This window comes from Hirundo rustica, chromosome 3 (genome assembly GCF_015227805.2).
Source record: "Hirundo rustica isolate bHirRus1 chromosome 3, bHirRus1.pri.v3, whole genome shotgun sequence".
Lineage (NCBI taxonomy): Eukaryota > Metazoa > Chordata > Aves > Passeriformes > Hirundinidae > Hirundo > Hirundo rustica.
The window spans coordinates 114,528,517-114,550,780 of NC_053452.1; the positions used below are offsets into that span (position 1 = coordinate 114,528,517).

The window sequence follows — 22,264 nt, forward strand, 5'->3', positions numbered from 1 at the left end:
AGAGCAGTGGGAAATCTGTCTTGATCCTCTCCTGTGAGGAAAGGCTGAGGGAATTTGGCTTGTTCAGCCTGGAGAAGAGAAGCTTCGGGGTGACCTAATTGTGGCCTCCCAGTACCTGAATGGAGTCTACAGGAGAGCTGGAGAGGGACTTGAGACAAGGGATGGAGGGACAGGACACAGGGAATGGCTTCCCACTGCCAGAGGGCAGGGATGGATGGAATATTGGGAAGGAATTTTTCCCTATGAGGTTGGGGAAGCCCTGGCACAGGTTGCCCAGAGAAGCTGTGGCTGCCCCTTGGGTACCTGGAAGTGTCCAAGGCCAGGTTGGATGGGACTTGGAGCTGCCTGGGATAGTGGGTGGTGTCCTTGACCAGCAATACCTGCAGGGCAAAGAAAGCCAAAGCGATCCAGGGGTGCACCAGGAAGAGCATTTCCAGCAGGACAGGGAGTGATCCTGCCCCTCTGCTCAGCCCTGTGAGGCAGACCTGGGTGCTGTGTCCAGCTCTGGGACAGGACAGGACAGGAGGGACACAGAGCTCCTTCAGTGGGTCCAGAGAGGGTGACAAAGATGAGGGAGGGACTGGAGCATCTCCCTCAGGAGGGAAGGCTGAGGAGCTGGGGCTGTTCAGCCTCAGGAGATCCTAAGAGGGAACCTCACCCCTGTGTGTCCCTGTGTGTCCCTGTGTGTCCCTGTGAGCAGGGAGGGCTCAGAGCAGGGCCCAGGCTCTGCTCCAGGGGCTCAGCAATGGCACCAGAGGAACGGGCAGGGACTGATCCCAGCAAGTTCCACCCGAACAGGAGGAAGAACTTCCCTGTGCAGTGACCAAGCACCGAACAGACTGTCCAGAGAGGGTCAGGAGTCTCCTCCCTGGGGATATTCCAGAACTGTCTGGACACAGCCCTGTGCCCTGTGCTCGGGGATGGCCCTGCTGGGGCAGGGAGGTGGCACCAGAGGAGCCCTTGTGGTCCCTCCAACCTGACCCATCCTGGGATTCCAGACTCAATCCTCCCATTATCAACCTCACTCAAAGTATTGAGGACACCTGGGACACTTCCAGGTGATTCCATCTGGGAAAGAGAAGGGGAAACACCAAATATCCTCAATTCAGAACACCAAAACAACATGAAAGGACACAAATACTGATTCAGTAAAGGGTAAAAGATAGAATTAACACATGCCATGGACAAAGAATGTAAAACCTCCACACAGCACTTCTATAAAAGGGATATTAAAGAACAAAATATTGCACTTAGAGGCAAAATGTAGGCAGAGAGGAGCCAGAGGAAGCTGCCTGAAGAACTCAGTCATGTTTTGGGTGCTGTTCTTCGAATAAAACAACTGAAGAGATGCTAAAAAATCCCAGAAAATACAAAAGACCAAGGGCTCGAGAATGTAAATAAATAATAATAATAATAAAAAAATCCTGTATAGGAGCGTTTTGATTCTTTGAATCACCAACTCATCAGAGGGGTTGCTTCCCTCCTCAAATACAATTTGTGGCAGAAAGGAATATTCACCCTTCATTTCACAGAAAGGCAGGAAGGGGATGTTTTTCAAGATGCCTCTGTGTATCCCCATAATTGTGATAAACGCCGATCACTTGTTTTAAAATTTTAAAAGTTTAATAGTAAATAAGATGGTTACAAAAATAGAATTAGAGTAAAAAATTGAACAGTTTTAGAGTTAGGACAATACAAGACATTAAAAACAAAGTTACAGATGTCTGGGTGCCTCTCCCGAGCTACAAGCTCTGAAGAAGGACCCCTGCTAACAAAGGACTATCTCTTAAAAGCAATAGCCTGTTGAATATTCATATATTTTATACATGATGCATAAACTTGATTTAAACAAAGAACTGTCTCTGGTTAGTATCACTTTTTCCTTTAATCTCTGTGGCATTCTCAAGGCTGAGAGAGGCAGGAGGAGTTGGTTTCTTCTGATAAGGAAGCAGGAAATTCTTTTTCTCTGAAAGATTTACGTCTTCCTGTGGTTGGTGTGATAAAAACTACATTTTAACTAGAAAACTACATTTACCATACTATCAAAATATTAATACCACATTAACAATTAGCACAACATAACACATATAGTAAATATCTTGCGTAGAGCCATATAATATGCACTTTTCACACCCTCCTCAGTTCCCTCCCACGACAGCGAGATTTGGGGAAATCCAGGGACATTCACACCTGAAATTCCCTGGAATATTCACCCCGTCCATGCCCCTTATTTCCAACCACGCACATCGACCGCTGCTCATCCCCTTCCCCCCCAGGCTCGGAAACAGCCGATACACAACCGAGACGCGATCTGAGACATTTATTAGAATTTTAGCAAATTTGCAAACTTTTTTTTTTTTTTCTTTTTTCATTTTGGTGGCCACCGCGCTCGCCTGTTTTAACACTTTTTTAATCAGGCGCTACTCGCGCCGCCCCTTTATGCGCCGGCGGTCACGAAAGTCCCCTGCACGGAGGGAGGCCCCCAAGATGGCGATGCTGGCGGAGCGTGAGTGCCGATCCCGGCGGGAATGCCGCGGGAATGGGGACGAGCCAGGGCCCGGGGAGCAAACTCAGCCCCTCCCCACAGCCCTGCCTGAGGGGCCCGGGCCGCGCTGCCCTTCCCGATGGGTGCGGCGGGGTCCCAGGGCCGGATAAAGGGGTTCGGGGGGTTCCGGTGCTGGGAAAGGGAGTTCCAGACTTAAGGAAAGGGGAGTGCAAGGACTGGGAGAGATGGGACGAGGCGTCTCTCTGTCCAGGAAAGGGGGTTCCCTGTGTCAGGGGAAGGGGGGATTATGGGGTGGGGAGATCCCGGGATAGCCGGGAAAAGGGTTCAGGGGGCTCCCTGTGTTGAAGAACCAGGAGCTGGGAAAAGCAGGAATGGGGAGTCCCTCAATGTCCAGGAAAACAGGGGGAGCTGGGAGACCCAGGCCGGGGTGGCAAAATGGGCTCAGGAGGTCCCCGATGTTGAAGAACGAGGGAGTTCGGGTCTGGGAAAGGCAGGAATGGGGGTGTGCGGGATCCCAGGGTCAAGGGAAAGAGGAGCTGGGACACCTGGCCTGAGGCTCAAAGGGTCCCTGGCGGTGAAAAAAGAAGGATCTGGGGTCTGGGAAAGGCAGGAAGGGACATCCAGAGGGTCACAGAGTTAAGGAAAGGGTGAGGTATGGAGGCTGGGATGCCTGGAAAGGGGATTCCAGGGGGATATTGGTACAGGCGGGTTCTTTGCAGGGTCTGTCGTGTCCCTGGCAGGGCAGCAGCAGCAGGAATGTCCCTTGGACACCTTCAGGCACAGCTTGTCCCGTCAGTGGCTCGGGGCCGTCTCTGGCTGTGTGTTTGAGGGGGGTCCCCTCCAGCCCAGGGGTGCTGTGGACACCCAGGGGCCGTGGCAGGGCCTGTGTTGGTGCTGGTTTCAGTGCTTGGGTCATTACTGTGGTAGAGCTGAAGCTGAGCTCAGTCTGTGCCAGTCTCTGGATTTTAGAGACCCTCCAGAGGAGGATTTGGAGGTGGGGAAGGGTCTGGAGGAGCCACGCGAGGGGCGAGCGAGGGTGCTGGGATTGTTGCTGAGGCTCCAGCTTCTCTTGAGGGGCAGCCCCAATCTCTGCTCCCTGTGACCGGTACAGGAGCTGTGCCAGGGGAATTTGGGATGGATATCAGGGAAAGGTTCTTCCCCAGAGGGTGTTTGGGCACTGGAACAGCTCCCCAGGGAATGGTGATGTTCCCAAGGCTGCCAGAGCTCCAGGAGTGTTTGGCTCTCAGGGATGCACAGGGTGGGATTGTTGGGGTGTCTGTGTTCCATGACTCTGTGAATTTTTTTTATTTTTCCCTGATATTGGAAACAAAGAGCTTCAATTTTGCCTCTGAGGTGATTGGTAGCTTGGGCTCCTCATTTCTAACAGGACACCCTTGACCGAGAGCTCAGGGTCTGGTGACTTTCCCTATTGGGCTGCAGGAAATTTGGACAGCACAAATAACAAATATGGTTTACAGTGGGAAATAAAGATGTGATTTGAGGAAAACAAATCTGCATTTGCACATGGCATTTTTTAGGTATTTTCAATGTAAACTTTGTTGTCATTTTTTCAGAATTTGTTAATTATTTTAATTGGGCATGTCAATATTAGACTCGTTTGGAGTAGAAGGGACCTTAAACCTCCTCCAGCGCCACCCCCTGCCATGGGCAGGGACACCTTCCACCATCCCAGGCTGATCCAAGCCCCATCCAACCTGGCCTTGGACACTTCCAGGGATCCAGGGGCAGCCACAGCTTCTCTGGGCACCCTGTGCCCCACCCTCACAGCCAGGAATTCCTTCCCAATATCCCATCCATCCCTGCCCTCTGGCAGTGGGAAGCCATTCATTGTGTCCTGTCCCTCCATCCCTTGTCCCCAGTCCCTCTCCAGCTCTCCTCGAGCCCCTTTAGGCTCTGAGCTCTCCCTGGATCCTTCTCTTCTCCAGGTGAGCACCCCCAGCTCTCCCAGCCTGGCTCCAGAGCTTTGTCCTTCCTGTGCCCCCAGACCATCTCTGGGCTCACAGCAGGGGTTTGGATGGGAACTTTCGGAAATTATAATTAAAAACGTGCTCCAGGCATAGAATTCATCTTGGAAAAGGGATCAGTAATGGATCTTTTCCAGGTTGTAGAATATCTGAGTGAAGAATTTGAGTTGTCCAGCCCTGGCACAGCTGCCCAGGACAGTGGTGGAGTCCCCATCCCTGGAGGGGTTTAAAAGCTGTGTGGATGTGGCACTTGGGGACATAGAGCAGTGGTGGCCTTGGCAGTGCTGGGGAAGGGTTGGACTCAGTGATCTTAGAGGTATTTTCCAGTCTCAGTGATTCTGTGATTCCCTAAAGAAATGAGGATTTTCTCCACTGGATGGTGCTGCTCTCCCAGAGTTCCACCACTTTGTGTGGCATCATTTTTGAAGGAGCCCAGAATTAAATTAGGAGCTGAATCTTGTGCCTAGTTCCCTCTCCCACTGTAAAGACATCAGTGAACAAATTTACATTTCTGATAAATTATTGACTAATTAGTGAATTTTGTTGTTTGTTTGGAAGATGATTTTATTTTTTCTGTAAATGGCAAAGAGCTGTTCCTGGCTTTCTTAAATACTTCTGTAAAGATGAAAGAAAGATTTTTTGGGGGGGGTTTCTTGCATCTAACTTATCCTGATTAAAAAATCAGTGTACGTTAACCTGTCAGGAACGTGAGGATTAGTCCCACAGTGTAGTTGAGAAGTTTGCTGGGAAAGGGAAGGCCTCTCAATTTCAAGAAATATTTGTGTGAGGTGCCGTTGTGCTTTGTTACCAACAACCTCCTGGGAGCAAAACATCTCAGGGGCTTCTCCACAGGGGAAGATACTCAGGAAAAACTATAGAAATTCACTTTTGAAGTTGTGATTGAAAAGAAGGGCAGCTTTTCAGCTGGGGAGCGTAAAATCTGTTTGAACCCTTGAACCAGAATCTTTGAGGCTGGAGAAGATCTCCAAAACCGTCCAGTCCAACCATTCCCCAGCACTACCAAGGCCACCACTGCCCCATGTCCCCAAGTGCCACATCCACGTGGCTTTGAAATCCCTCCAGGAATGGAGACCTGGGCAGCTGTTCTGATGTCTGACCACCTTTTCATGGAGAATTTTTTCCCTCACATCCAATCTAAACCTCCCCTGGCACAGCTTGAGGCCATTTCCCCTCCTCCTGTCCCTGTTCCCTGGGAGCAGAGCCCGACCCCCCCTGGCTGTCCCCTCCTGTCAGGGAGTTGTGCAGAGCCACAAGGTCCCTCCTGAGCCTCCTTTTCTCCAGGCTCAGGCCTCTGGTTCTCCATGGGGCAGCAGGGAATCCCAGTTTGTTTGGAAGTTTAAAATCACAGGCCACAGTGCTGGTTCCCCATCTTTTCTTGGCACCACGTGCAGGGCTTGGAGGAGTTGCTGCTCTCAACATTTCCTGGTGGGAATAATCACAGAATCCCAGGATAGTTTGGGGTGGAAGGGGCCTTAAAGTTCAACCCATTCCACCCCTCTCACGGTTAAGGACGCCTTCAACTATCCCAGGCTGCTCCAAGCCCCATCCAGCCTGGCCTTGGACACTTCCAAGGGATCCAGGGGCAGCCACAGCCTCTGAGGTTAATAAGTTGTTTCCTTTAGAGAAGTGAACCAGGCAAAGGTTGGATTCCCCTCACAGCCCTTGGGGCCTTTCACCCAATGTAAAATCTGTTTCAAGCTTCAAAGTTTTGAAACTCTGTTAAAAAAAAGTCCCCACCTCGAATTCTGACAGTCTTAGTTCCTGAAAAATGAAACAAAACTGGGCAAAAAATGAGTCAGACATCCCTGTAGTATTCAGTCCCCTCTGGCCCAAATCCCAAATCTTGTCTTTTAGGGAACGATGACTTCCTGATTACATTGAAAACACCTCGTTGGATTTGGCTTCTCCCAGCCTTTGTGTGGCCTTGGGTTAATCGGTCATTTTTGATCCAGCATTTCCCATGGCGTTTGATGAAGTTTGTGATCTTCCTGTCTCCCATTCTTTGTTTGTCTTGTTTATTTAGGTTCTCTTCCTGCCTGGCCTTAGGTGCACACTTCAAGTGACTGGTTAGCTGGGCTGGCTGCTCTTCCTTGATTTCAAGGAAGCTGTTCTGGTGGGAAAGGCAACACGTGGGTCTGGGAATCTGTAATTTCTTTAGGAATCCACACAGGACAAAGGAGCCTTGAATCTCCTTTGGATCTCTTAACTCCTGCACTAATTTCTGGCAGCTTTTCAGTTTCCCCATAAACCATTTTTGAGAAATCCAAAAGCTGAAATCCCACGAGTTTGTGTTCTGTCATTCCCTTTCTCTGTTCACTTACACTGGATTTTTGATTTGGCTTTTGTTAGGAAGGCAAATATTAAAATTCCTGGGTTCTGGTTAAAGGGAAGCCTGGAGAATTGATCTTGTCCAGACCTGGGAAAGCAGCATCATCATCTCCTCCTCTGTAGATTCTGTGTTGAAGCCAGATGTAAAACAAAATCGGAATAAATATGGAATTTAAACCTAAATGGTAATCCTTAAAGCCTTCCCTGAACTGCAGCCCATCCTCAGGGACAGCAACTTCCATAGCAATCCTACCTTGGCATCTTCCCATTAATAATTAATATTTTCACCAGGCTTTTATTATTGTTGTTGAGTTTTTTGTTTAGTAAAATTAACCCCTGAAATAAATTCTCTGGCATAAGTTCTGGAGTGTTTTTTTTAATAATGAAGAGCTTTGTTTGAAGTGATTCAACACCTAGAACTCTCTGGGAATGCCAGTAGAGCCTGTTTGAATTTTCCTTTCCTGCTGCAGCCCGGAGAAAGCAGAAGTGGTCTGTGGATCCCCGAAACAGCGCTTGGAGCAACGATGACTCCAAATTTGGCCAGAAGATGCTGGAAAAGATGGGCTGGTCCAAAGGAAAGGTAGTATCCAAAGGGGAATTGTGTAGCTGGAGGGTCTAAAACTGCCAGGGGGTCTCTCCTTTGATTTATCCTCTTAAGTGCACAGAGAATTTGAGCAGTGATAGATTTCTGCGCTTTGTTACGAGCTCTTGTTTGTGCCTCTCCTCCTTTCCAGTTTCTCTCTGTTCTTTGGCAATCCAAATTCCCAAGTGAGAGCTGGAGTTAGAACATTAAATCAGGTTAAAGGTTTTAGGCTGCTTTTAAACCTTCGGTTCTCTCCCTGCTTTTGATACTCTTTAAAGCAGCTCCAGGACCTGCTTTAGTCTTTCACCTGGTTTTAAGAGTCTTTACTGATTTTTGCCTTGAGCCCCCAAGATGCTATGTCCCTTTCCAGCTCCAGCCAGGACCTGTGGGTGAGAGGACTGGTTCTTGGCACTAATAAAAACCTCCAGGTCAGCACAGACACCTGCAAACTGCAGGTTTAATGCCACATAGGTGCCTCAGCAAAGCTGAGATTTGGGGCTGCACATAAGGGTGTTTAGTGATAAGAATCCCCACAAAACCCCCTCTAATTATTCTTCTAGATTTCTTCTTCCAGACTTTCCTGAAGAGGCATAAAATTAGGATCATTCTCAATTCTGTAGATGCCTTAAAGCCTGTTTTTGGATTTAAACTGTTGCCTCAGTTGTTTCCCACTCGAGATACAGGATCTTCTTTGCCAGCAGTTGTACAAGAAGGATTTATGTCTCCATTCCATTACAAACTTGGACAAATGGAACTTTCCCTTGATCAGATTAAGGGCATCTCAGTTTGCCCATCTGGACAGTGAAATTAGGCTGCTTAACACCAGTCCTGTAATTAGTTGTACTGGATTTGGGTCAGGGAAGGATGTGTGGCCAAGTGTCCTGCTTGCTTCCATACTTTCTGGTCAGCAGAAGTTTCAAGGCAAATTTTCCACCCCACTGAACAAATAAACTCTTCTTTGTAATGGCAACAGCCTTTTCTAAACAGACCTCATCCCTTCACACATTTGACATCCCAGGATGTGTCTGCTGGGCTTCTCTCCACTGCAGCACCACATAAACGTTTATTAATTCTGACACGTTTGGCTGATGATTTGTGACAGATGAGGCAAAAAGCAGGTAAATTCCAGGAACAAAGCAGGTAAATTCCAGGAGCAAAGCTTTAAACCTAAAGCTTTGCCTTTTAAATTTTTAGCCTTGTTAACGGAGTTGAGAAGGATAACCCTGGACCTGAATATTCCTTCATATTAAACAACCCCAAAGGTGTTTGCTCCAATATTTTCATCCACTTATGAGGTGGAAGGAGTTGTGAATGCCCTGCTGGCTCCAGTCTGCTTCTCCCCTGCCCCTCCCTGCTCTCCTCCTGTTTAAATTTGGTCTGGACTGTGTGTTGCATGTGGATCTGCCTTACTCCCATGACCCTTCCCAGTGACAGAGATGTTTTTGGGGAGAGGCACATTCTTCTTATGCAGTGTCTTCTTTGAAAACTGTAAACGCTTTGGGCTTGCTTAAGAATGTCAGGTGGTTTCCTGATTAATTGTTGCTATTTTAGTGTTTATGGTGCCTTGCTGGAGGCTTAAGTAGTGAAATTAAAAAACTTTGTGTGTTGTGTGATAATGCCTGTGAATGAATTCAGCTACAAGCAGGCAAATTATTAGGAAGTTGTGTTTTCTTGCTGTATTTCCTTGTGAACTGTCTTACAGTCCAAAAGCTCTAATTGCTGCTGTAAAATCCTTACATTTTTGCCTTCAAATTCTCCTTAGGGTCTTGGGGCTCAAGAGCAAGGAAATCCAGAGCACATCAGGGTTAAGGTGAAAAACGACGTGCTGGGGTTAGGAGCTACCATCAATCACGAGGTGAGCACTAGGACCAGGGCAGGGAATGGATCCCATTTCAGCAAAAGCACAATTATTTCAATGGAATGTGAGTGAAATCTGTTGTCATAGCTGGTGGTAGCATGTACCAAACAGGATTGTTTAGGACTTTCCAAGACAACCCTTTTAATTTCGTTTCACTTTGGGGTGACTGATGTTACCGCCTGTGGAGCTTCCCAGGGTCCTTCCCACCAACAAGGATTGGATATATTCAATTGATTGACTTCTAAGAGTCTTAATAACTGTTTTATAAAACTTGTGTTGGTTCTGAAGCCTTCTGCCTTGTGTTCATGTGGGTGATATTTACAGGACAACTGGATTGCTCATCAGGATGACTTCAACCAGCTTCTGGCTGAGCTGAATAACTGCCATGGACAGGGTGAAACAGGTAGGTTCATGCTTGGCTTGATCAGATGCTGGAAGCTCAGCAGAGTTTCCATTCTGTGTCTTAAAAAAATTCCTGAGGCCCAGTTCATGATGCAAATAGTAACTTTGAAAAGGTTGAGAACTTCTTCTTCCCCAAAATCACTGGGAGCCAAAGGATGTGTTGCCATCCATGACCATGGATTTGTGGATCTCAGTGGATCAGTTTTGCTCTCATGACTCAAAGAAAGGCTTTTTCTTGAGGGAAGAGAACACAAAATGCTAAACCTGTTTATTTCACCCCGGATCACAGCGTTTGGGACCCTTTTCCTGGGCTGTACCTAGAGGAACATTTCTTTCTTTATGCAGCATCCAGAATCTGTCTGAAGGCTCACAACACTCAGCACTGCAATGCTTTGCCTTCCTTTTGCTGATGAACTGTCACACTTGGCTTCTGTGCTCCAGTGGCTTCTTAAGTACCTCCTTTTCCTGTCCTTGGAGAGCTTTTGCCTCAGAGTTCTGCATCTCTGCCTTGAGTGTGGCATAGGGTGATTTTTGTAGCCCTGGTGTTGAGCACACAAGTGGGAAAACTTTCCCAAAAGGGCTATTTTTAAAGTCTTCTATTTTTGAAAAGATTCTTACAAACTGACCTTGCTTTGTGAAAATGAAATTAAGAAGTTGTGGTGGGTGTGAGCTTAGAGAAAGTATATCAAGTGATTTATCAAGTGATTTATCATCTCTCCTTTGGTTAAATGCAGTTCAAACTCTGATTTTGTGTCTGAACGCCTCTCTGGAGCGTTAAACCGAGGGCTCCTGCTTGGACACAGCCTGTCCTTGTGCTGCTGGGGCAGAACTGCCAGATTAGTGAATTTAGCAGCTCTTCATTTGTTCATTCTTAACCTTGGAGCACTGAAGGATTTCTAGGAGAGAAAATGTAGAAAGAAGAGGAAGAAAATCAGTTATCAAGGAAGTTTTCTAATCCTGGAGAACTAGGATTAAAGTTCTGGGCCTAATGCCTCAAAACACCTTCTTTAACTTGCTGTGCAACTTGTCCTTGTGAAATCATGAGGCCACCCAGGACTCGGTGCTGTCACTCAGCTCCTGGAGAGGTAGGAGAGCATTTCACGGGGAAATTCCAAAAGTTCCTGTCTCCCTTCAGAACTAAATCCTACCCAAGTTGCAACTTGAGCCCTGGGAAGATCAGGGAGGTGTAACTGGTGGGAAATCTGCAGAGTGATGAGCAGAGAGCTGAAATTACTTGCCCAGGGCCACAGTGAGTCAGCAGAGGCGGGTTTGGGGAGCAAGGCTTGGTCCTAAGCTCTGCACTCCTCCCTGGGTCACCCTTGAGAACTCACATTTCTCCCTGTTGCACTCAGTTCTTTTGGTCCTTTTAGGAGCTGGGACAAGTTTCCAATCACTGAGAACAAATTTGGGTGCACCTTGAAGATTCCAGGTCAGAGCCACGTTTGGTGATTTACAGAAAGGCATCACTCTGAAACTTGTTTTTTATGGCAATTGTTGAAGCTGGCAAAACTCATGCAGAAAAAAAACCCCTGCCTGCAGCTGTGCTGCGGGAGCAAATGTTACATTATTGGCCATCCTCCAGTTTCAAACTGCATTAAAAGTCAGCTGAAAAACTTCATTGTTCTTAAAGAACTGGAGCAGTTGCCAGAGCTGGATTGCAATTAGAGGTCGGAAAGGAAGCGCCCCATGGGGGTTGATGCCACCATTTAAATACCCTCAGTGTCTGTAGCTTTACCTGTCTTTTCCTTTTTTTTTTTTTTTTTTTTTTCTGGCTGAGCACCCAGCGAGGGCAGGTTTAGATTTGATTAAATGTTAGGAAGAGATTCATCTGCTGGTGGTCAGGCCCTGGCACAGGGTGCCCGGAGAAGCTGTGGCTGCCCCTGGATCCCTGGAAGTGTCCAAGGCCAGGCTGGACAGGGCTTGGAGCAACCTGGGATAATGGAAAGGTTTGGAACTGCGTGGTCTTTTCCCACCCAAACCATTCTATAATTCCTGGCTCTTTTTCTGGAATCCTCATTGACGATGACTGTCCCTTTCCCACGGACAAAAAGTAGGAACAACACCCTGGCTGTGCTTTGGCACGTCCACCTCGATCACATTCGCTGCAGAAATGGCACCTTGGTGACTTTATTGCCCCGACTGAATTGCTTCAAAAAGCACATTAATATTCCTGCAGCGCTTGCTCAGTTTGTCAGATGATTTTCCAGTCCCTGGAAGACACAGGGATTTATTTCCCTGCCCACTGCAAGTGCCAGCATGTTCCGTAGTGAAATTCCTCCCTGCAGGCACGAGGCGGTGCTGCTGCCCCTCTCCCTGTAGGAATAACGTGCAGGATGAAGGCTCTGTGGAAACCCTTTGCCATGTGTGATGCTCCTTTTGCTACCAGGAGGATGGAAGCCAGGTTCATTTTAGGATATTTTAGTTGTGATCTTCACTTTCCCCACAGACCCTTTTTACTGAGGATTTTTTTGTTAAAAACTGGATTTGCTGCTCCTTTCTCTTCCCGTTAGTGTGGGAGAGTGGATCTCAGCCTGCTGGCCCTCAGCTCTCCCACTGCAGGCTGAGGATTTCAGTTTTAGCTCCGGGATTCATCAGGTGGCACTGCCTATCCAGCAGGGGAGTGCTGGAATTCCAGAAAAGCTTGGGCAGCAGAGCTTTCTGGGGTGGGATCATATAAAAAAGGTGACTCAATTTGGCCCTCAGGGTATGGGTTGATTTTTCCTACCCATCCCACAGGGAGGAAAAGAAAAAAACCCTCACCACAGTAACCTGTGGAGTTACAGAGCAGAGACTCCTGTGGTGCTTCTTTTTAGGTCTAGTAAAGCAGTAATTAACTGTTCAACAGGTGAATTCTCTCTCTCTGGCAACATTATGTAAATTAACAGGCTCTGTGGCTGCAAAGGGAACATTTGTACCCCCAAAATAACCTGGCACAGCACAGGAACGTGATCTCTGTGCTGTTAAATAGTGAGGTTAATCCTCCACGTGGCTTTAACCTGCTCAGAGTCTCCCAAAGTACTCCTGAGTGACTCTGGGACTGAGCCAGCCCCAGAGACCATTCCCAGAGGACAGTTTAGATGCAGTCCCTCTCCTGGAAGCCTGGAAAATGAGATAATAGGGATGTGGCAATTTGTTCTAGCTGGCCTCAGGGACAGAAAAGCTTTGTCACCATTCAGTTTCCTTACACAGATGTATCAGCTGATGTCCAAATAAAGCTATTTTGTGTAGGGTTAGAAATTAAAATCCTGGTTGGGGGGGGGAGGTTCCCCCCTTCTTCTTTCTGCTCAAACAGTATTTTATTTCCTACTATTTCTTACGTCTTTTTCAGACTCTGGTGCTGCAGATACTCTATGAAAAACAGCACTATTATTATTTTCTTACCACAGAGATGGATTTGCCTTTGACCTGGAGTACCTGGGTCTGCCTTTTCAGATTACATCGGATTGGAAATGGGAAAGAAAGGGGATGGGGCAAAAAAAAAAAATAAAAAAAAAAAATCAAGCATTGACATATTTCAGACAAAACTTGGAATGCTTCCTTCAGTAATACTTTATGATATGTTGTTGACTGGATTTTGAGAAAGTTAATTACACTGATGTTTGAATTTGGTGCTGAAGTGCCTCTAACAGAGCTAGACCTTGATTGCTTGGGGTTTGGGTTTTTTTAGAGTCGTCAGTGAAAAAGCAGAAAAAGACATTCAGCCTTGAAGAAAAATCCAAATCTTCCAAGAAACGTGTCCATTATATGAAGTTTGCCAAAGGTAAGAGGAGTTCTGTCGTTTCATAAGCCCTGGCCAAGATTAGAACAAACCATGCTCAAGGTGACCTGCTGCCTCGTGGAGTCTAAATCTGACAAGTAAAACCTGGGTTTAGAACCGCCTGCAGCTAGTTGCTGAAAGCTCTAATGTGCTGCTCCTCTTTATTTTGGGCAATTTTGGATGGCCTTAGGCTGCTGATGTTGAGAATAAAACAATTCCTTAGCGAAGAAGCTGGATAAGGGAGCGGCGAATATTCCGAGCGGTCGGGGCGTGGGAGCAGGAGGCAGGGGTGGGATGGGAGTGACTTGGGCACCTGCGTGGCACTAACCCTGCAATCCCCAGTAACTCCTGCTCAGAGATCATGTGGATGGGATCAGGGATCAGATTAAACCTGCACGAAGGAAGAGGAAAGCCCTCTTATATCGGCCAGGTGCTTTATGGGAGAAATTAGGGCAACCAGAAAAACTCATATCAAGAACTTGTGGAGTTCAGTCATTTCTTTCTTTCTTTCTTAGAGTGATGGCATTATTTCAGTCAGCCCAGGTTCTGGCCCTTGACAGTTGTTCAGTCCTTTCCCTTTTTGCTGTGTTCCCCTTTCACACGGTGTGTGCCCATTTCAGGATAGGATCAGTTTCCACTAATGGCTGATTTATTAAACTGAAAGCTCTGTGTATTGTTTTCTGACAGAAAATGCCTCTGCTAAAACAGAGCTAATTGATATCTGAATGAAGGCCAGATTTTCATATCAGGGTTTGGGATTTTTGGTGAAATAATTCGACCTTGAAGTCCAAGCTGTTAACATGAGCCTGCCACTTTATGACATTAAACAATTAAATTGGTTCAGGGCTCATAGGTACAGAGGCCATGGGCTTTTTGAGCAAAGAGGATTTATTTTGATTTGGATTTAACTTTTTACTAAATATAGAGGAAAAAAGAAGCATCTTTTGAGCATGTAAAATACAGCTGGAGCCTTTCATATTCACAATATCCCTGGCTGGTTTGGTCACCTTTCCACAAGGCAGCCCCTCATTTGCTTGTACCCTCTGTGGCCTGACACAGGGAAATTGTCCTTTTTCAGGGAAAGAGGAAAAGTTATTTGAGAAAGGCTCGTGTTGTCATGGCCCTTGTTGTTGAAGTCCAGTCCTGCTTCCTTTCAGACTAAACAAGACAAGCTCACACAAAAGCGGGAGAAGGGAACAGCGACGGCACCAAACGCGGCTTCCGCTCCCGGGGCTGGTTTGGAGCCTCGCTGCTGGAGGAACAGCCACCCCTGGATCTGGGAAATACACCCCAACCTCAGATGAAAACACTGACTGCAGCTGTTTTTCGAGTAGCTGCTCCCCTGGGATGCTGCAGGGGCTGTCAGCTGAGTTGGTTTTCTGTTGGAGGAAAAATGGGGGATACATCCAGGGGGAGGCATGGAAAGGAAACGTAGCCTGAAAACGGGAGCAGGAGGATTTTAGGTGTCACATTCCAAGCCTTGGCCAAGGGAAAGCTGAAAAGAACCCCAGTGTCTTCCAGCTTGCCAGGACAAGGCCATTCAGAGGTGGAGCAGTGAGTGAGCAGGAAGCTGGGGAACACTTGCTGCTCTAGGCTGATGTGTCTCTTTACCCTCTGGGGATCCCAGGAAAAAGAAGTCAGATTTGGGATGGGTTTTTTGTGTTTTGGGGGTTTTTTTGCCATTACAAAATTCACTTTGAGGTTACTGATTTTGGAATCAGAAAATCAAGTGATTGAGACCCCCAGCAGAGTCTTAACAAGTTGACCTCAGTTGGTTAATTTTGTTTCTTTAACTTTTGCTTCCCTTTTCCAAGAGAATTTTCTGACAGAGGCAATGAACAACTCAACAACTCCTGCACTGTGGAATTGGCTGAACCTTTGTCTGTATCTCTGAATATCACATCACACCCTCCTGCTTCCCCTTCCTTGATCCATATGTCTGATATCCAGCTCACCACACAGCAATCAGATGGGAATAATGGCCCTCCTGGAAATGGTTGCTTCACCCTTGAAATGGTTTTGAGTTGGAATAACCCAGTGTGTGGCAGAGGTGGAGGTTTTGCTTTTCAAAAACAACATCAGAAATGGGAGAAAAGTCCCCACTGAGTAAAGATGTGGGGTTTTTTTTCTTTGTGTGGAGGAAGTGTAACTCCCTAAATTCTGTCAGAAATGGGGAATTCTCGTGAGAATCCAAAGATCCCGATGCATAGACACCTTTCCTCTTGTGTACTTTCATTTAGTGGCTTTAGCATAGACCACAGCATGGTTTGGGTTTGAAGGCACCTCAAAGTTCATCTAATTCCAACCCCCTTCCATGGCAGGGACACCTTCGGCTATCCCGGCTTGCTCCAAGGCCTGTCCAACCTGCACTTCCTGATTTTTGTTTATCTCCAAGAGGAATTCCTCTCTGTCTGTGGGTCGCTTTGTTATCAAAATGCATCCTCAGATGTGGAGGTTTTAGGGTTTTTCCCTCTCTCTACCCCTTCCAGGTAAGGATCTCTCATCACGCACTGAACAGGACCTGTCCTGCATTTTTGGGAGAAGACAGAAGAGTGCCAAGACCCAGGTAAACAAGAACCTTCTCCTTTCTCTTGTTTCCTCGTCTATTATCCCTTATAACAAAATATCCAAATGTCTTCTGCCAATGTGTTTTTTCTGCTTGAAGTGCTGTGCTTGAACTGTGATGAAATAAGAGTAAATTTAATCCCTGTGTTTGTGGATTATTTTGATGTAACTTCTTTGGAGTTAGGGGAACTCCAGTATTTTAATTTTTCGGTAAGAAACATACATAAAAAAGAAGAATTTTGCTTGACCTGAAAGATCAGAGGTTGGACTCAATGCTCTCAGAGGTCTTTTCCAAGCTAAATGATTCTGTGAAAGATGCGTGAATATCCAAAATAAAACTGGACATTCAGCAGCAACTGGGCAATCTGCAGAAACCGCCCTTGTTTTCACAAAAAATGGGAAAGGTTGAGTAGCTGCAAAAGATTCCGAGGTGGCCTGAACCACCAATATTTAGTGATAAATATTTAATGAGAAGACCTTTCCCCTGACTTTGTGTAACGAGATCCAGGTTTGGAGCAGCTTTTATTTTATTTATGTGTTCATTAGCATGTTGCACTTGCAGAGCACAGACGTCAGCCCTGTCAGTGGATAAAATAACTGTGACATGACCAACATATCCAGAAAAATTCTTTGGAAAAAATAACATCTGGAAAAGCACAAATGAATTTATTGCAGGAATGGCCCTGTTGGTAACCAAGTTCTTGGAGATCTCTGGTTTTGAGGGAAAAATGGGGCTTGAAATGAAGTGGAAATTTCTGGAATACCCTGTAGTGTTTGACACCTTGCTCCTTGTGATCTTGGTTGTTCTGGAATTTCACTGGAGGTCACTGGGAGCTGAAATAAGGATTTGGGAACTTCCAGTCTGTGAGAGCTGCTGGAGCTCTCACATCCTGTGGGTACCAGGGAGCCCTGCTGGTTCTGATCACCTAAATATGCCCTGGATCTTCCCTTGCTGTCAGGACAGTGGGAAGCAGGACAAACTGGGATTTAAAGCAGCTCAGCACTGCTGGTGTTGAGGGAGCAGATTTTGCCCACCCATAAGTTGTCTCAAGTAGCTGGTGTTGTTTTCTATGTTCTACATCTTCTGAAATTCAGAGTTGAAAAGTTGCTTCTTCTGGGACTTTTTCCTGCAGGACATTTGCTCTTTTTTTTTTGTGGATAAACACTGCAGATCACCTGGATTTTCTGAAGGGTGTCTGAGTTTGTGCATGTTTCTGCCAATCCCTTGACAGATGTGGTGCTTGGCTGATGGCTGCTGTGCAGATTTCCTGAAATGGTTCAAGCTTCTGGCAGAAAAGTCACAGACTGTGCACCCAAATTTCCCCATGCAAATCCAGGCAGGAGGGAGCAGAATTTGGAACTGCATTTGTTGTCTCCTGGCTGCTGCTGAGCAGCCACAGATGGAGGAAGCCAGAGGCAGCACAGTGGCTTCCTCCAGCTTCCCCTTCTCCTTCTCTTCATGGATCAGAGATCTGTGGAGTTTGCACAGAGCAGAAGTGCGCTGCTCAGGCAGCTCTGAGCAGTTTCATTGCACTGCACCCAAGAACTCTTATGATCCCTCCCATCGTGTTCCAGAGCCTGGTCCTTAAGGTGGCACAAAGGGAAGTGCCCCCTGAGGCTTTGCAGGAATTCTCAGTGTTTGCCTTCTGGTTTGAAATCCCTGAGATCTGGGCATCTCCCTGCTGTGGCACAGAGCTGACTGCAGGAGCAGGAAGGTGCTGCCATTCTCCTGGAACTGAGTTGTTCCTGCGTGGAGATGAGGTAGGAAGGGCCCTGGTGCCCAGCAGAGCCCTGGGTTTCCCTGCAGGTTGTGCCAGGCTCCAGTCCCCTTCAAAATTCAGCTCCTGCAACCCCGGGCTGGTCTCCCTGGTCACAAGATAAGGACTTCCATACTTCCATAGGAGCCAGAACTCCTGTGTGAATCTGAGTGCAGGTTCCCAGCTGTGGCTGCAGTGGAGATGATACAGGGAAGCACCCCCATCGATCCTGGAAAAGCTGGAGCAGTGGCCCACAAGAATCTCATGGATTTAAAAAGAACAAGTGCTGGTGCTGCACCTGGATCAGGGCAACCCCAGGGATCAATCCAGTCTGGGGATGAAGGGATGGAGCAGCCCTGGGGGAAGGACTTGGGGGTGCTGGTGAGTGAGAGCTGAATGTGACTTAGCCCAGAAACCCCTGGAGCTGTTGGAGCGAGTCCAGAGGAGGCACCAGGATAAGCAGAGGGATGGAGCAGCTCTGCTGTGAGGAAAGGCTGAGATAATTGGGATTGTTCAGCCTGGAGAAGGCTTTGGGGTGAGCTAATTGTGGCCTCCCAATACCTGAAGGAATCTACAAGAAAGATTGGAGAAGGACCATTTACGGGGACCTGGAGGGACAGGACACAGGGAATGGCTTCAAACTTACAGAAGGCAGTTAGATGGGATACTGGGGAGCAATTCTTCCTTGTGAGCATGGGGGAGCCCTGGCAGAGGGTGCCCAGCTGTGGCTGCCCCTGGATCCCTGGAAGTGTCTGTGTCCAGGCTGGAGAGGACTTGGAGTAACCTAGGATAGTGGAAGGTGTCCGTGCCCGTGGCAGAGGGTGGATCTGGATGATCTCTAAGGTTCCTTCCTACCCAACCCACTCCATGATTTTATAGATTGAAGTCCTGTCTCTGAGGCTCTTCCTGAGGTATCATCTCCCTCCTCTGTTCTCAGAGATGCAGTTTGAGAAGCATTCAGCACACATTTGATGAGCACTGAACGACCCCAACAGAGTCACCATTCCACTCTTGATCTTCTGACAAAGATTTTTCCCCTATTTCTATTTTTTTCAGTCTGGGATCAGAAAAACTTGGGTGTAACTTCATGGGAAGATGCAGGAACTGCATCAGGAACTGCTTTTCATAGAACCACAGAATTGCTGAGACTAGAGGGAACCTGGAGGTCTCCAGAGGAGCCACCCAGCTCAGAGCAGGGTCAGCTATGGCAGCTTCTTCAGGAGTTTGTCCAGAGTTTTGATTATCAGCCTTCCCTAAAGCCTCCAGTTAAAGCCCGTGGCAAAATTTCTGTGGGTGAATAAAAGAGATCACTTAAGGGGTAGAAGAGATCACAGAATCATGGAAGTGTTAAGGCTGGAAAAGACCTTTACAATCCTCAGCTCCAAGCCTGTTCACCACTAAACCATGCCCTCAGGTGCTGTAGCCACATGTTTCTTGAACACGTCCAGGGATGGCGACTCCTCCACTTCCCTGAGCAGCCTGTTCCAGTGCTAGACAACCCTTTCCATGAAGAAATTTTTCCTAAATCCAATCTAAACCTCCCCACTCTTGCACTGTGTCTGGCTGGTTGGCTGGTGTCACACCAAACCACCTTTAGAGGTTAGGAAAAGAGAAGGAAAAAGCAAAATGCAAGGAATTCCATCTGTGCTTATGCTCCAAGGGGAGTTAATGGGAAAGCTCAGGGCTCAGTGATGGACCTGAGACCAGCAATATAATCCTGGCTCTGAAATGCTTGTCAAAAACCTGTCACCCCTGAACTGCTGCAGTGATAAAGAGGGTCTCAACAAATCACTGTAACTATCAGTCCTGTCCACTCTTTCCCAGTGTGGTTATTAGCAATCATTCTATCATCTTGAGGTGCTCTGCATGAGCTTAATCTGAGCTCTCCTAACTGTGGGGCTGATCTCAGACTCCCTTTTTAACCATCTCAGCGGCCAAGGACTGGTCTGGTGATGGGTCCTTTCTCTTGTTCCACACCAGCTCTGCGGCAGTAAGTGGGGAATGTTGGAACTTGGATTATCTGCCTTATCAAAGGAAGAGGGAGTTGGCCAGAGGACTGTAAAGTTTGCAAAAGAGGGGAATTGCAAAGGATGTGGAAGGAGATGCTGTTTGCCTCTGAGGGTTGAAAGGAGTTTCTCTAGAAGTATAAAACTACAATGCTGTTGTTTTGATGGTTCTGGGATACGTGTTACTAATCAGAGGCAATTGCAACCTTTAATTCTCCTGAATGTTCAACATAACCATCCTTTTCTTTGAATTATTTTTGATAAATCATGTGTCCAACTCAAACCTCCTTAATAAACTACACAGGGACCTTTGTTTAAAACCAAACAAAAAAAAAAAAAAAATACAAGTCAAAAAAATGAGGTGGGGAAGAAAACAATGGCTGGGCTTCAGAGTGGACCTAAATTGAAAACGTCTGCAGTTTTTCCCAGGGAGACCAAGTGATCGAAAATATTGAATTGTAATTATGATGCTCTCTGGAGACCTGCAGTGAGGACCTGTTTTGCAGGGTAAGATCTGCCAGACTTGTTTTTTGCCCCCACTTTTCCCTGCAATTTTCTCACTTGCTTAGGAACACACTGGGAGCTGGGGAGACAGAAAAACAAATTCCATTAGTTCCTATCTGGTTGAACTTCCTGGAACCCCCACTATTTTTTTTTTGCTTCTCAGAATTTCCTTCCTCCATCCAGCTGTGTTTCCTGATGGAGCCTTATCACTGGAGAAAATGCTCCTGAGTGAGGGTGAGGATTTGGGAATGAGTTGCAGACGGTCCCAACTCGGTTGCTGAACAACATGATTCTGGCACTGATTTCGTTCTGGGGGGAGCAGCTCTGGTTTGCTCAAGCCCTGCTGGAGATGCATAAAAAACCTGAGTGTTTTGCATCCATCTCACATGCATGGCTCAGGCCGTTCCATGAGTAATCTGTTTCCTCCAAGTTTGTGTAACTTGGATGTAAACCTGCGTAAGTTCCCCTAAGCCACCCAATCCAAGCAGCCCGAAAGTCTCAGGCTTGCCGTGATTTCTTCCTTGTTAGGCAGTAGAAATGGAACTGTCCACCCCTGGTGCTTTTTCACTTTTTTGTTTTGTTTTTTAATCAGGAAATTGTCTTCTGACACATTTTGCAGAACTTCCTCGACTGATTTGTATTTCCCAGCACTTATCAGGAAAAGCATGTTGGCTAATCTTAAGGGACATAGCTGAAAATCCATTAAAGTCTGGCTCTACCGTGGGCTCCCTGAAGTTATGGGTGAACTGATACCATTCCCTGCACCTCGACTTTCTCTCTGCAAAATACCAGTCACAATACTGGTGTTTGTGGGGCTTCACAGTTCTGACTTTAGGCAAGTTGCAAGTTTAATCTTAGGAATTTTTCTTTTTTTTTTTTTTTAGCCTGTGACCAAATTTGTTGCAGGATTAGCACATAAATTAATTTGCTGCTCCCTTTTTTGGCAATGCCAGGGAAGGAAAAAAAAAAAAAAAACCTGCAGAAGAGAAAAATGAGTTACAAATTAACACCGATTTTTTCACCGTTCTGCTTTGGAGACCACAGTTAGCATGAGGTATTTGGGACTGAGAAGCAGAACAGAAAAGGAGGAAAAAAAAAATACATCAAAAACCTGGAAAGTGTCCAAAAGGATTTAGTAAAATGGGAGACAGGGTTAGAGGGCATGTCCTAGAAGGAGAGAGTGGAGGAACTGGATACGTTCATCTCAGAAAAGAGGCAGAAAAAAGATGACCTCTCTGCCTATAAATATCTGGGGTCACAGGGAGGGAGGGGCAGAGGAAGGGAAGGGACAGTAATCAGAGTAGGCAAAAGCCAGGAATGGGACTGGGGAGGTGAGAACTTCAATTAGAAAAAGGAAGACACAGACTTGCTCTTCAGCAGGCTTCCTCACAGTGATGTCAGCGGGGCACTGGAGGAGTCTCCTGAGGGAAATCCCAGCTCCTCGGTGAGTGACGCCAAGAAAAAGATGAGTTTAACACTTTTAGACCTGTTGGGATGGGCAGAGATGGATCAGTTTAAGTGAAACATCTCCCAGAAGCCATTCTGTGAGCAGCTCCAGTACTGCAGTTGGATTCCTGTGGTTGTGGTTGTGCTTGGATCCTGTGTGGCTAAAGGAGATGAGCTCCTGCTGGAATCCCTTTTGCACATGGATCTGTTGGCCTTCCCTGTTCAGTCATGAAGTATTTTAAGAGTCTTCATATCTTTGAAGTCTCTGCTGCTTCGACCAGTTTTACTTGCTTCAGATTTTTAGTCTCAACTGGTAGGATGAGGGGGAATGGTCTTGAGACGAGGCAGAGGAGGTTCAGATGAGTTACGAGGAAAAACTTGTTCCCTGTGAGGGTGGGAAGGCCCTGGCACAGGGTGCCCAGAGAAGCTGTGGCTGCTCCTGGATCCCTGGAAGAGTCCAAGGCCAGGCTGGACAGGTTTGGAGCAACCTGGGATGGTGGAAGGTGTCCCTGCCCATGGAAAAGGGTGGAATGGGATGAGCTTTAA

At 46.9% G+C, this 22,264-nt stretch overlaps 1 protein-coding gene across 1 annotated transcript in view; it reads left to right on the plus strand.

Annotated features, from left to right (window-relative positions):
- The first annotated feature begins 2,458 nt into the window (after window positions 1-2,458).
- The window catches only part of PINX1 (PIN2 (TERF1) interacting telomerase inhibitor 1), a 59,473-nt gene continuing 39,667 nt past the window's right edge, over window positions 2,459-22,264 (plus strand). The window contains exons 1-6 of the mRNA XM_040060668.2: window positions 2,459-2,506; window positions 7,311-7,420; window positions 9,186-9,278; window positions 9,606-9,684; window positions 13,351-13,443; window positions 15,930-16,006. Of these exons, the coding sequence (XP_039916602.1) occupies window positions 2,488-2,506; window positions 7,311-7,420; window positions 9,186-9,278; window positions 9,606-9,684; window positions 13,351-13,443; window positions 15,930-16,006 (471 nt within the window). The 5' untranslated portion in view covers window positions 2,459-2,487. The remainder of the gene's footprint in view (window positions 2,507-7,310; window positions 7,421-9,185; window positions 9,279-9,605; window positions 9,685-13,350; window positions 13,444-15,929; window positions 16,007-22,264) is intronic.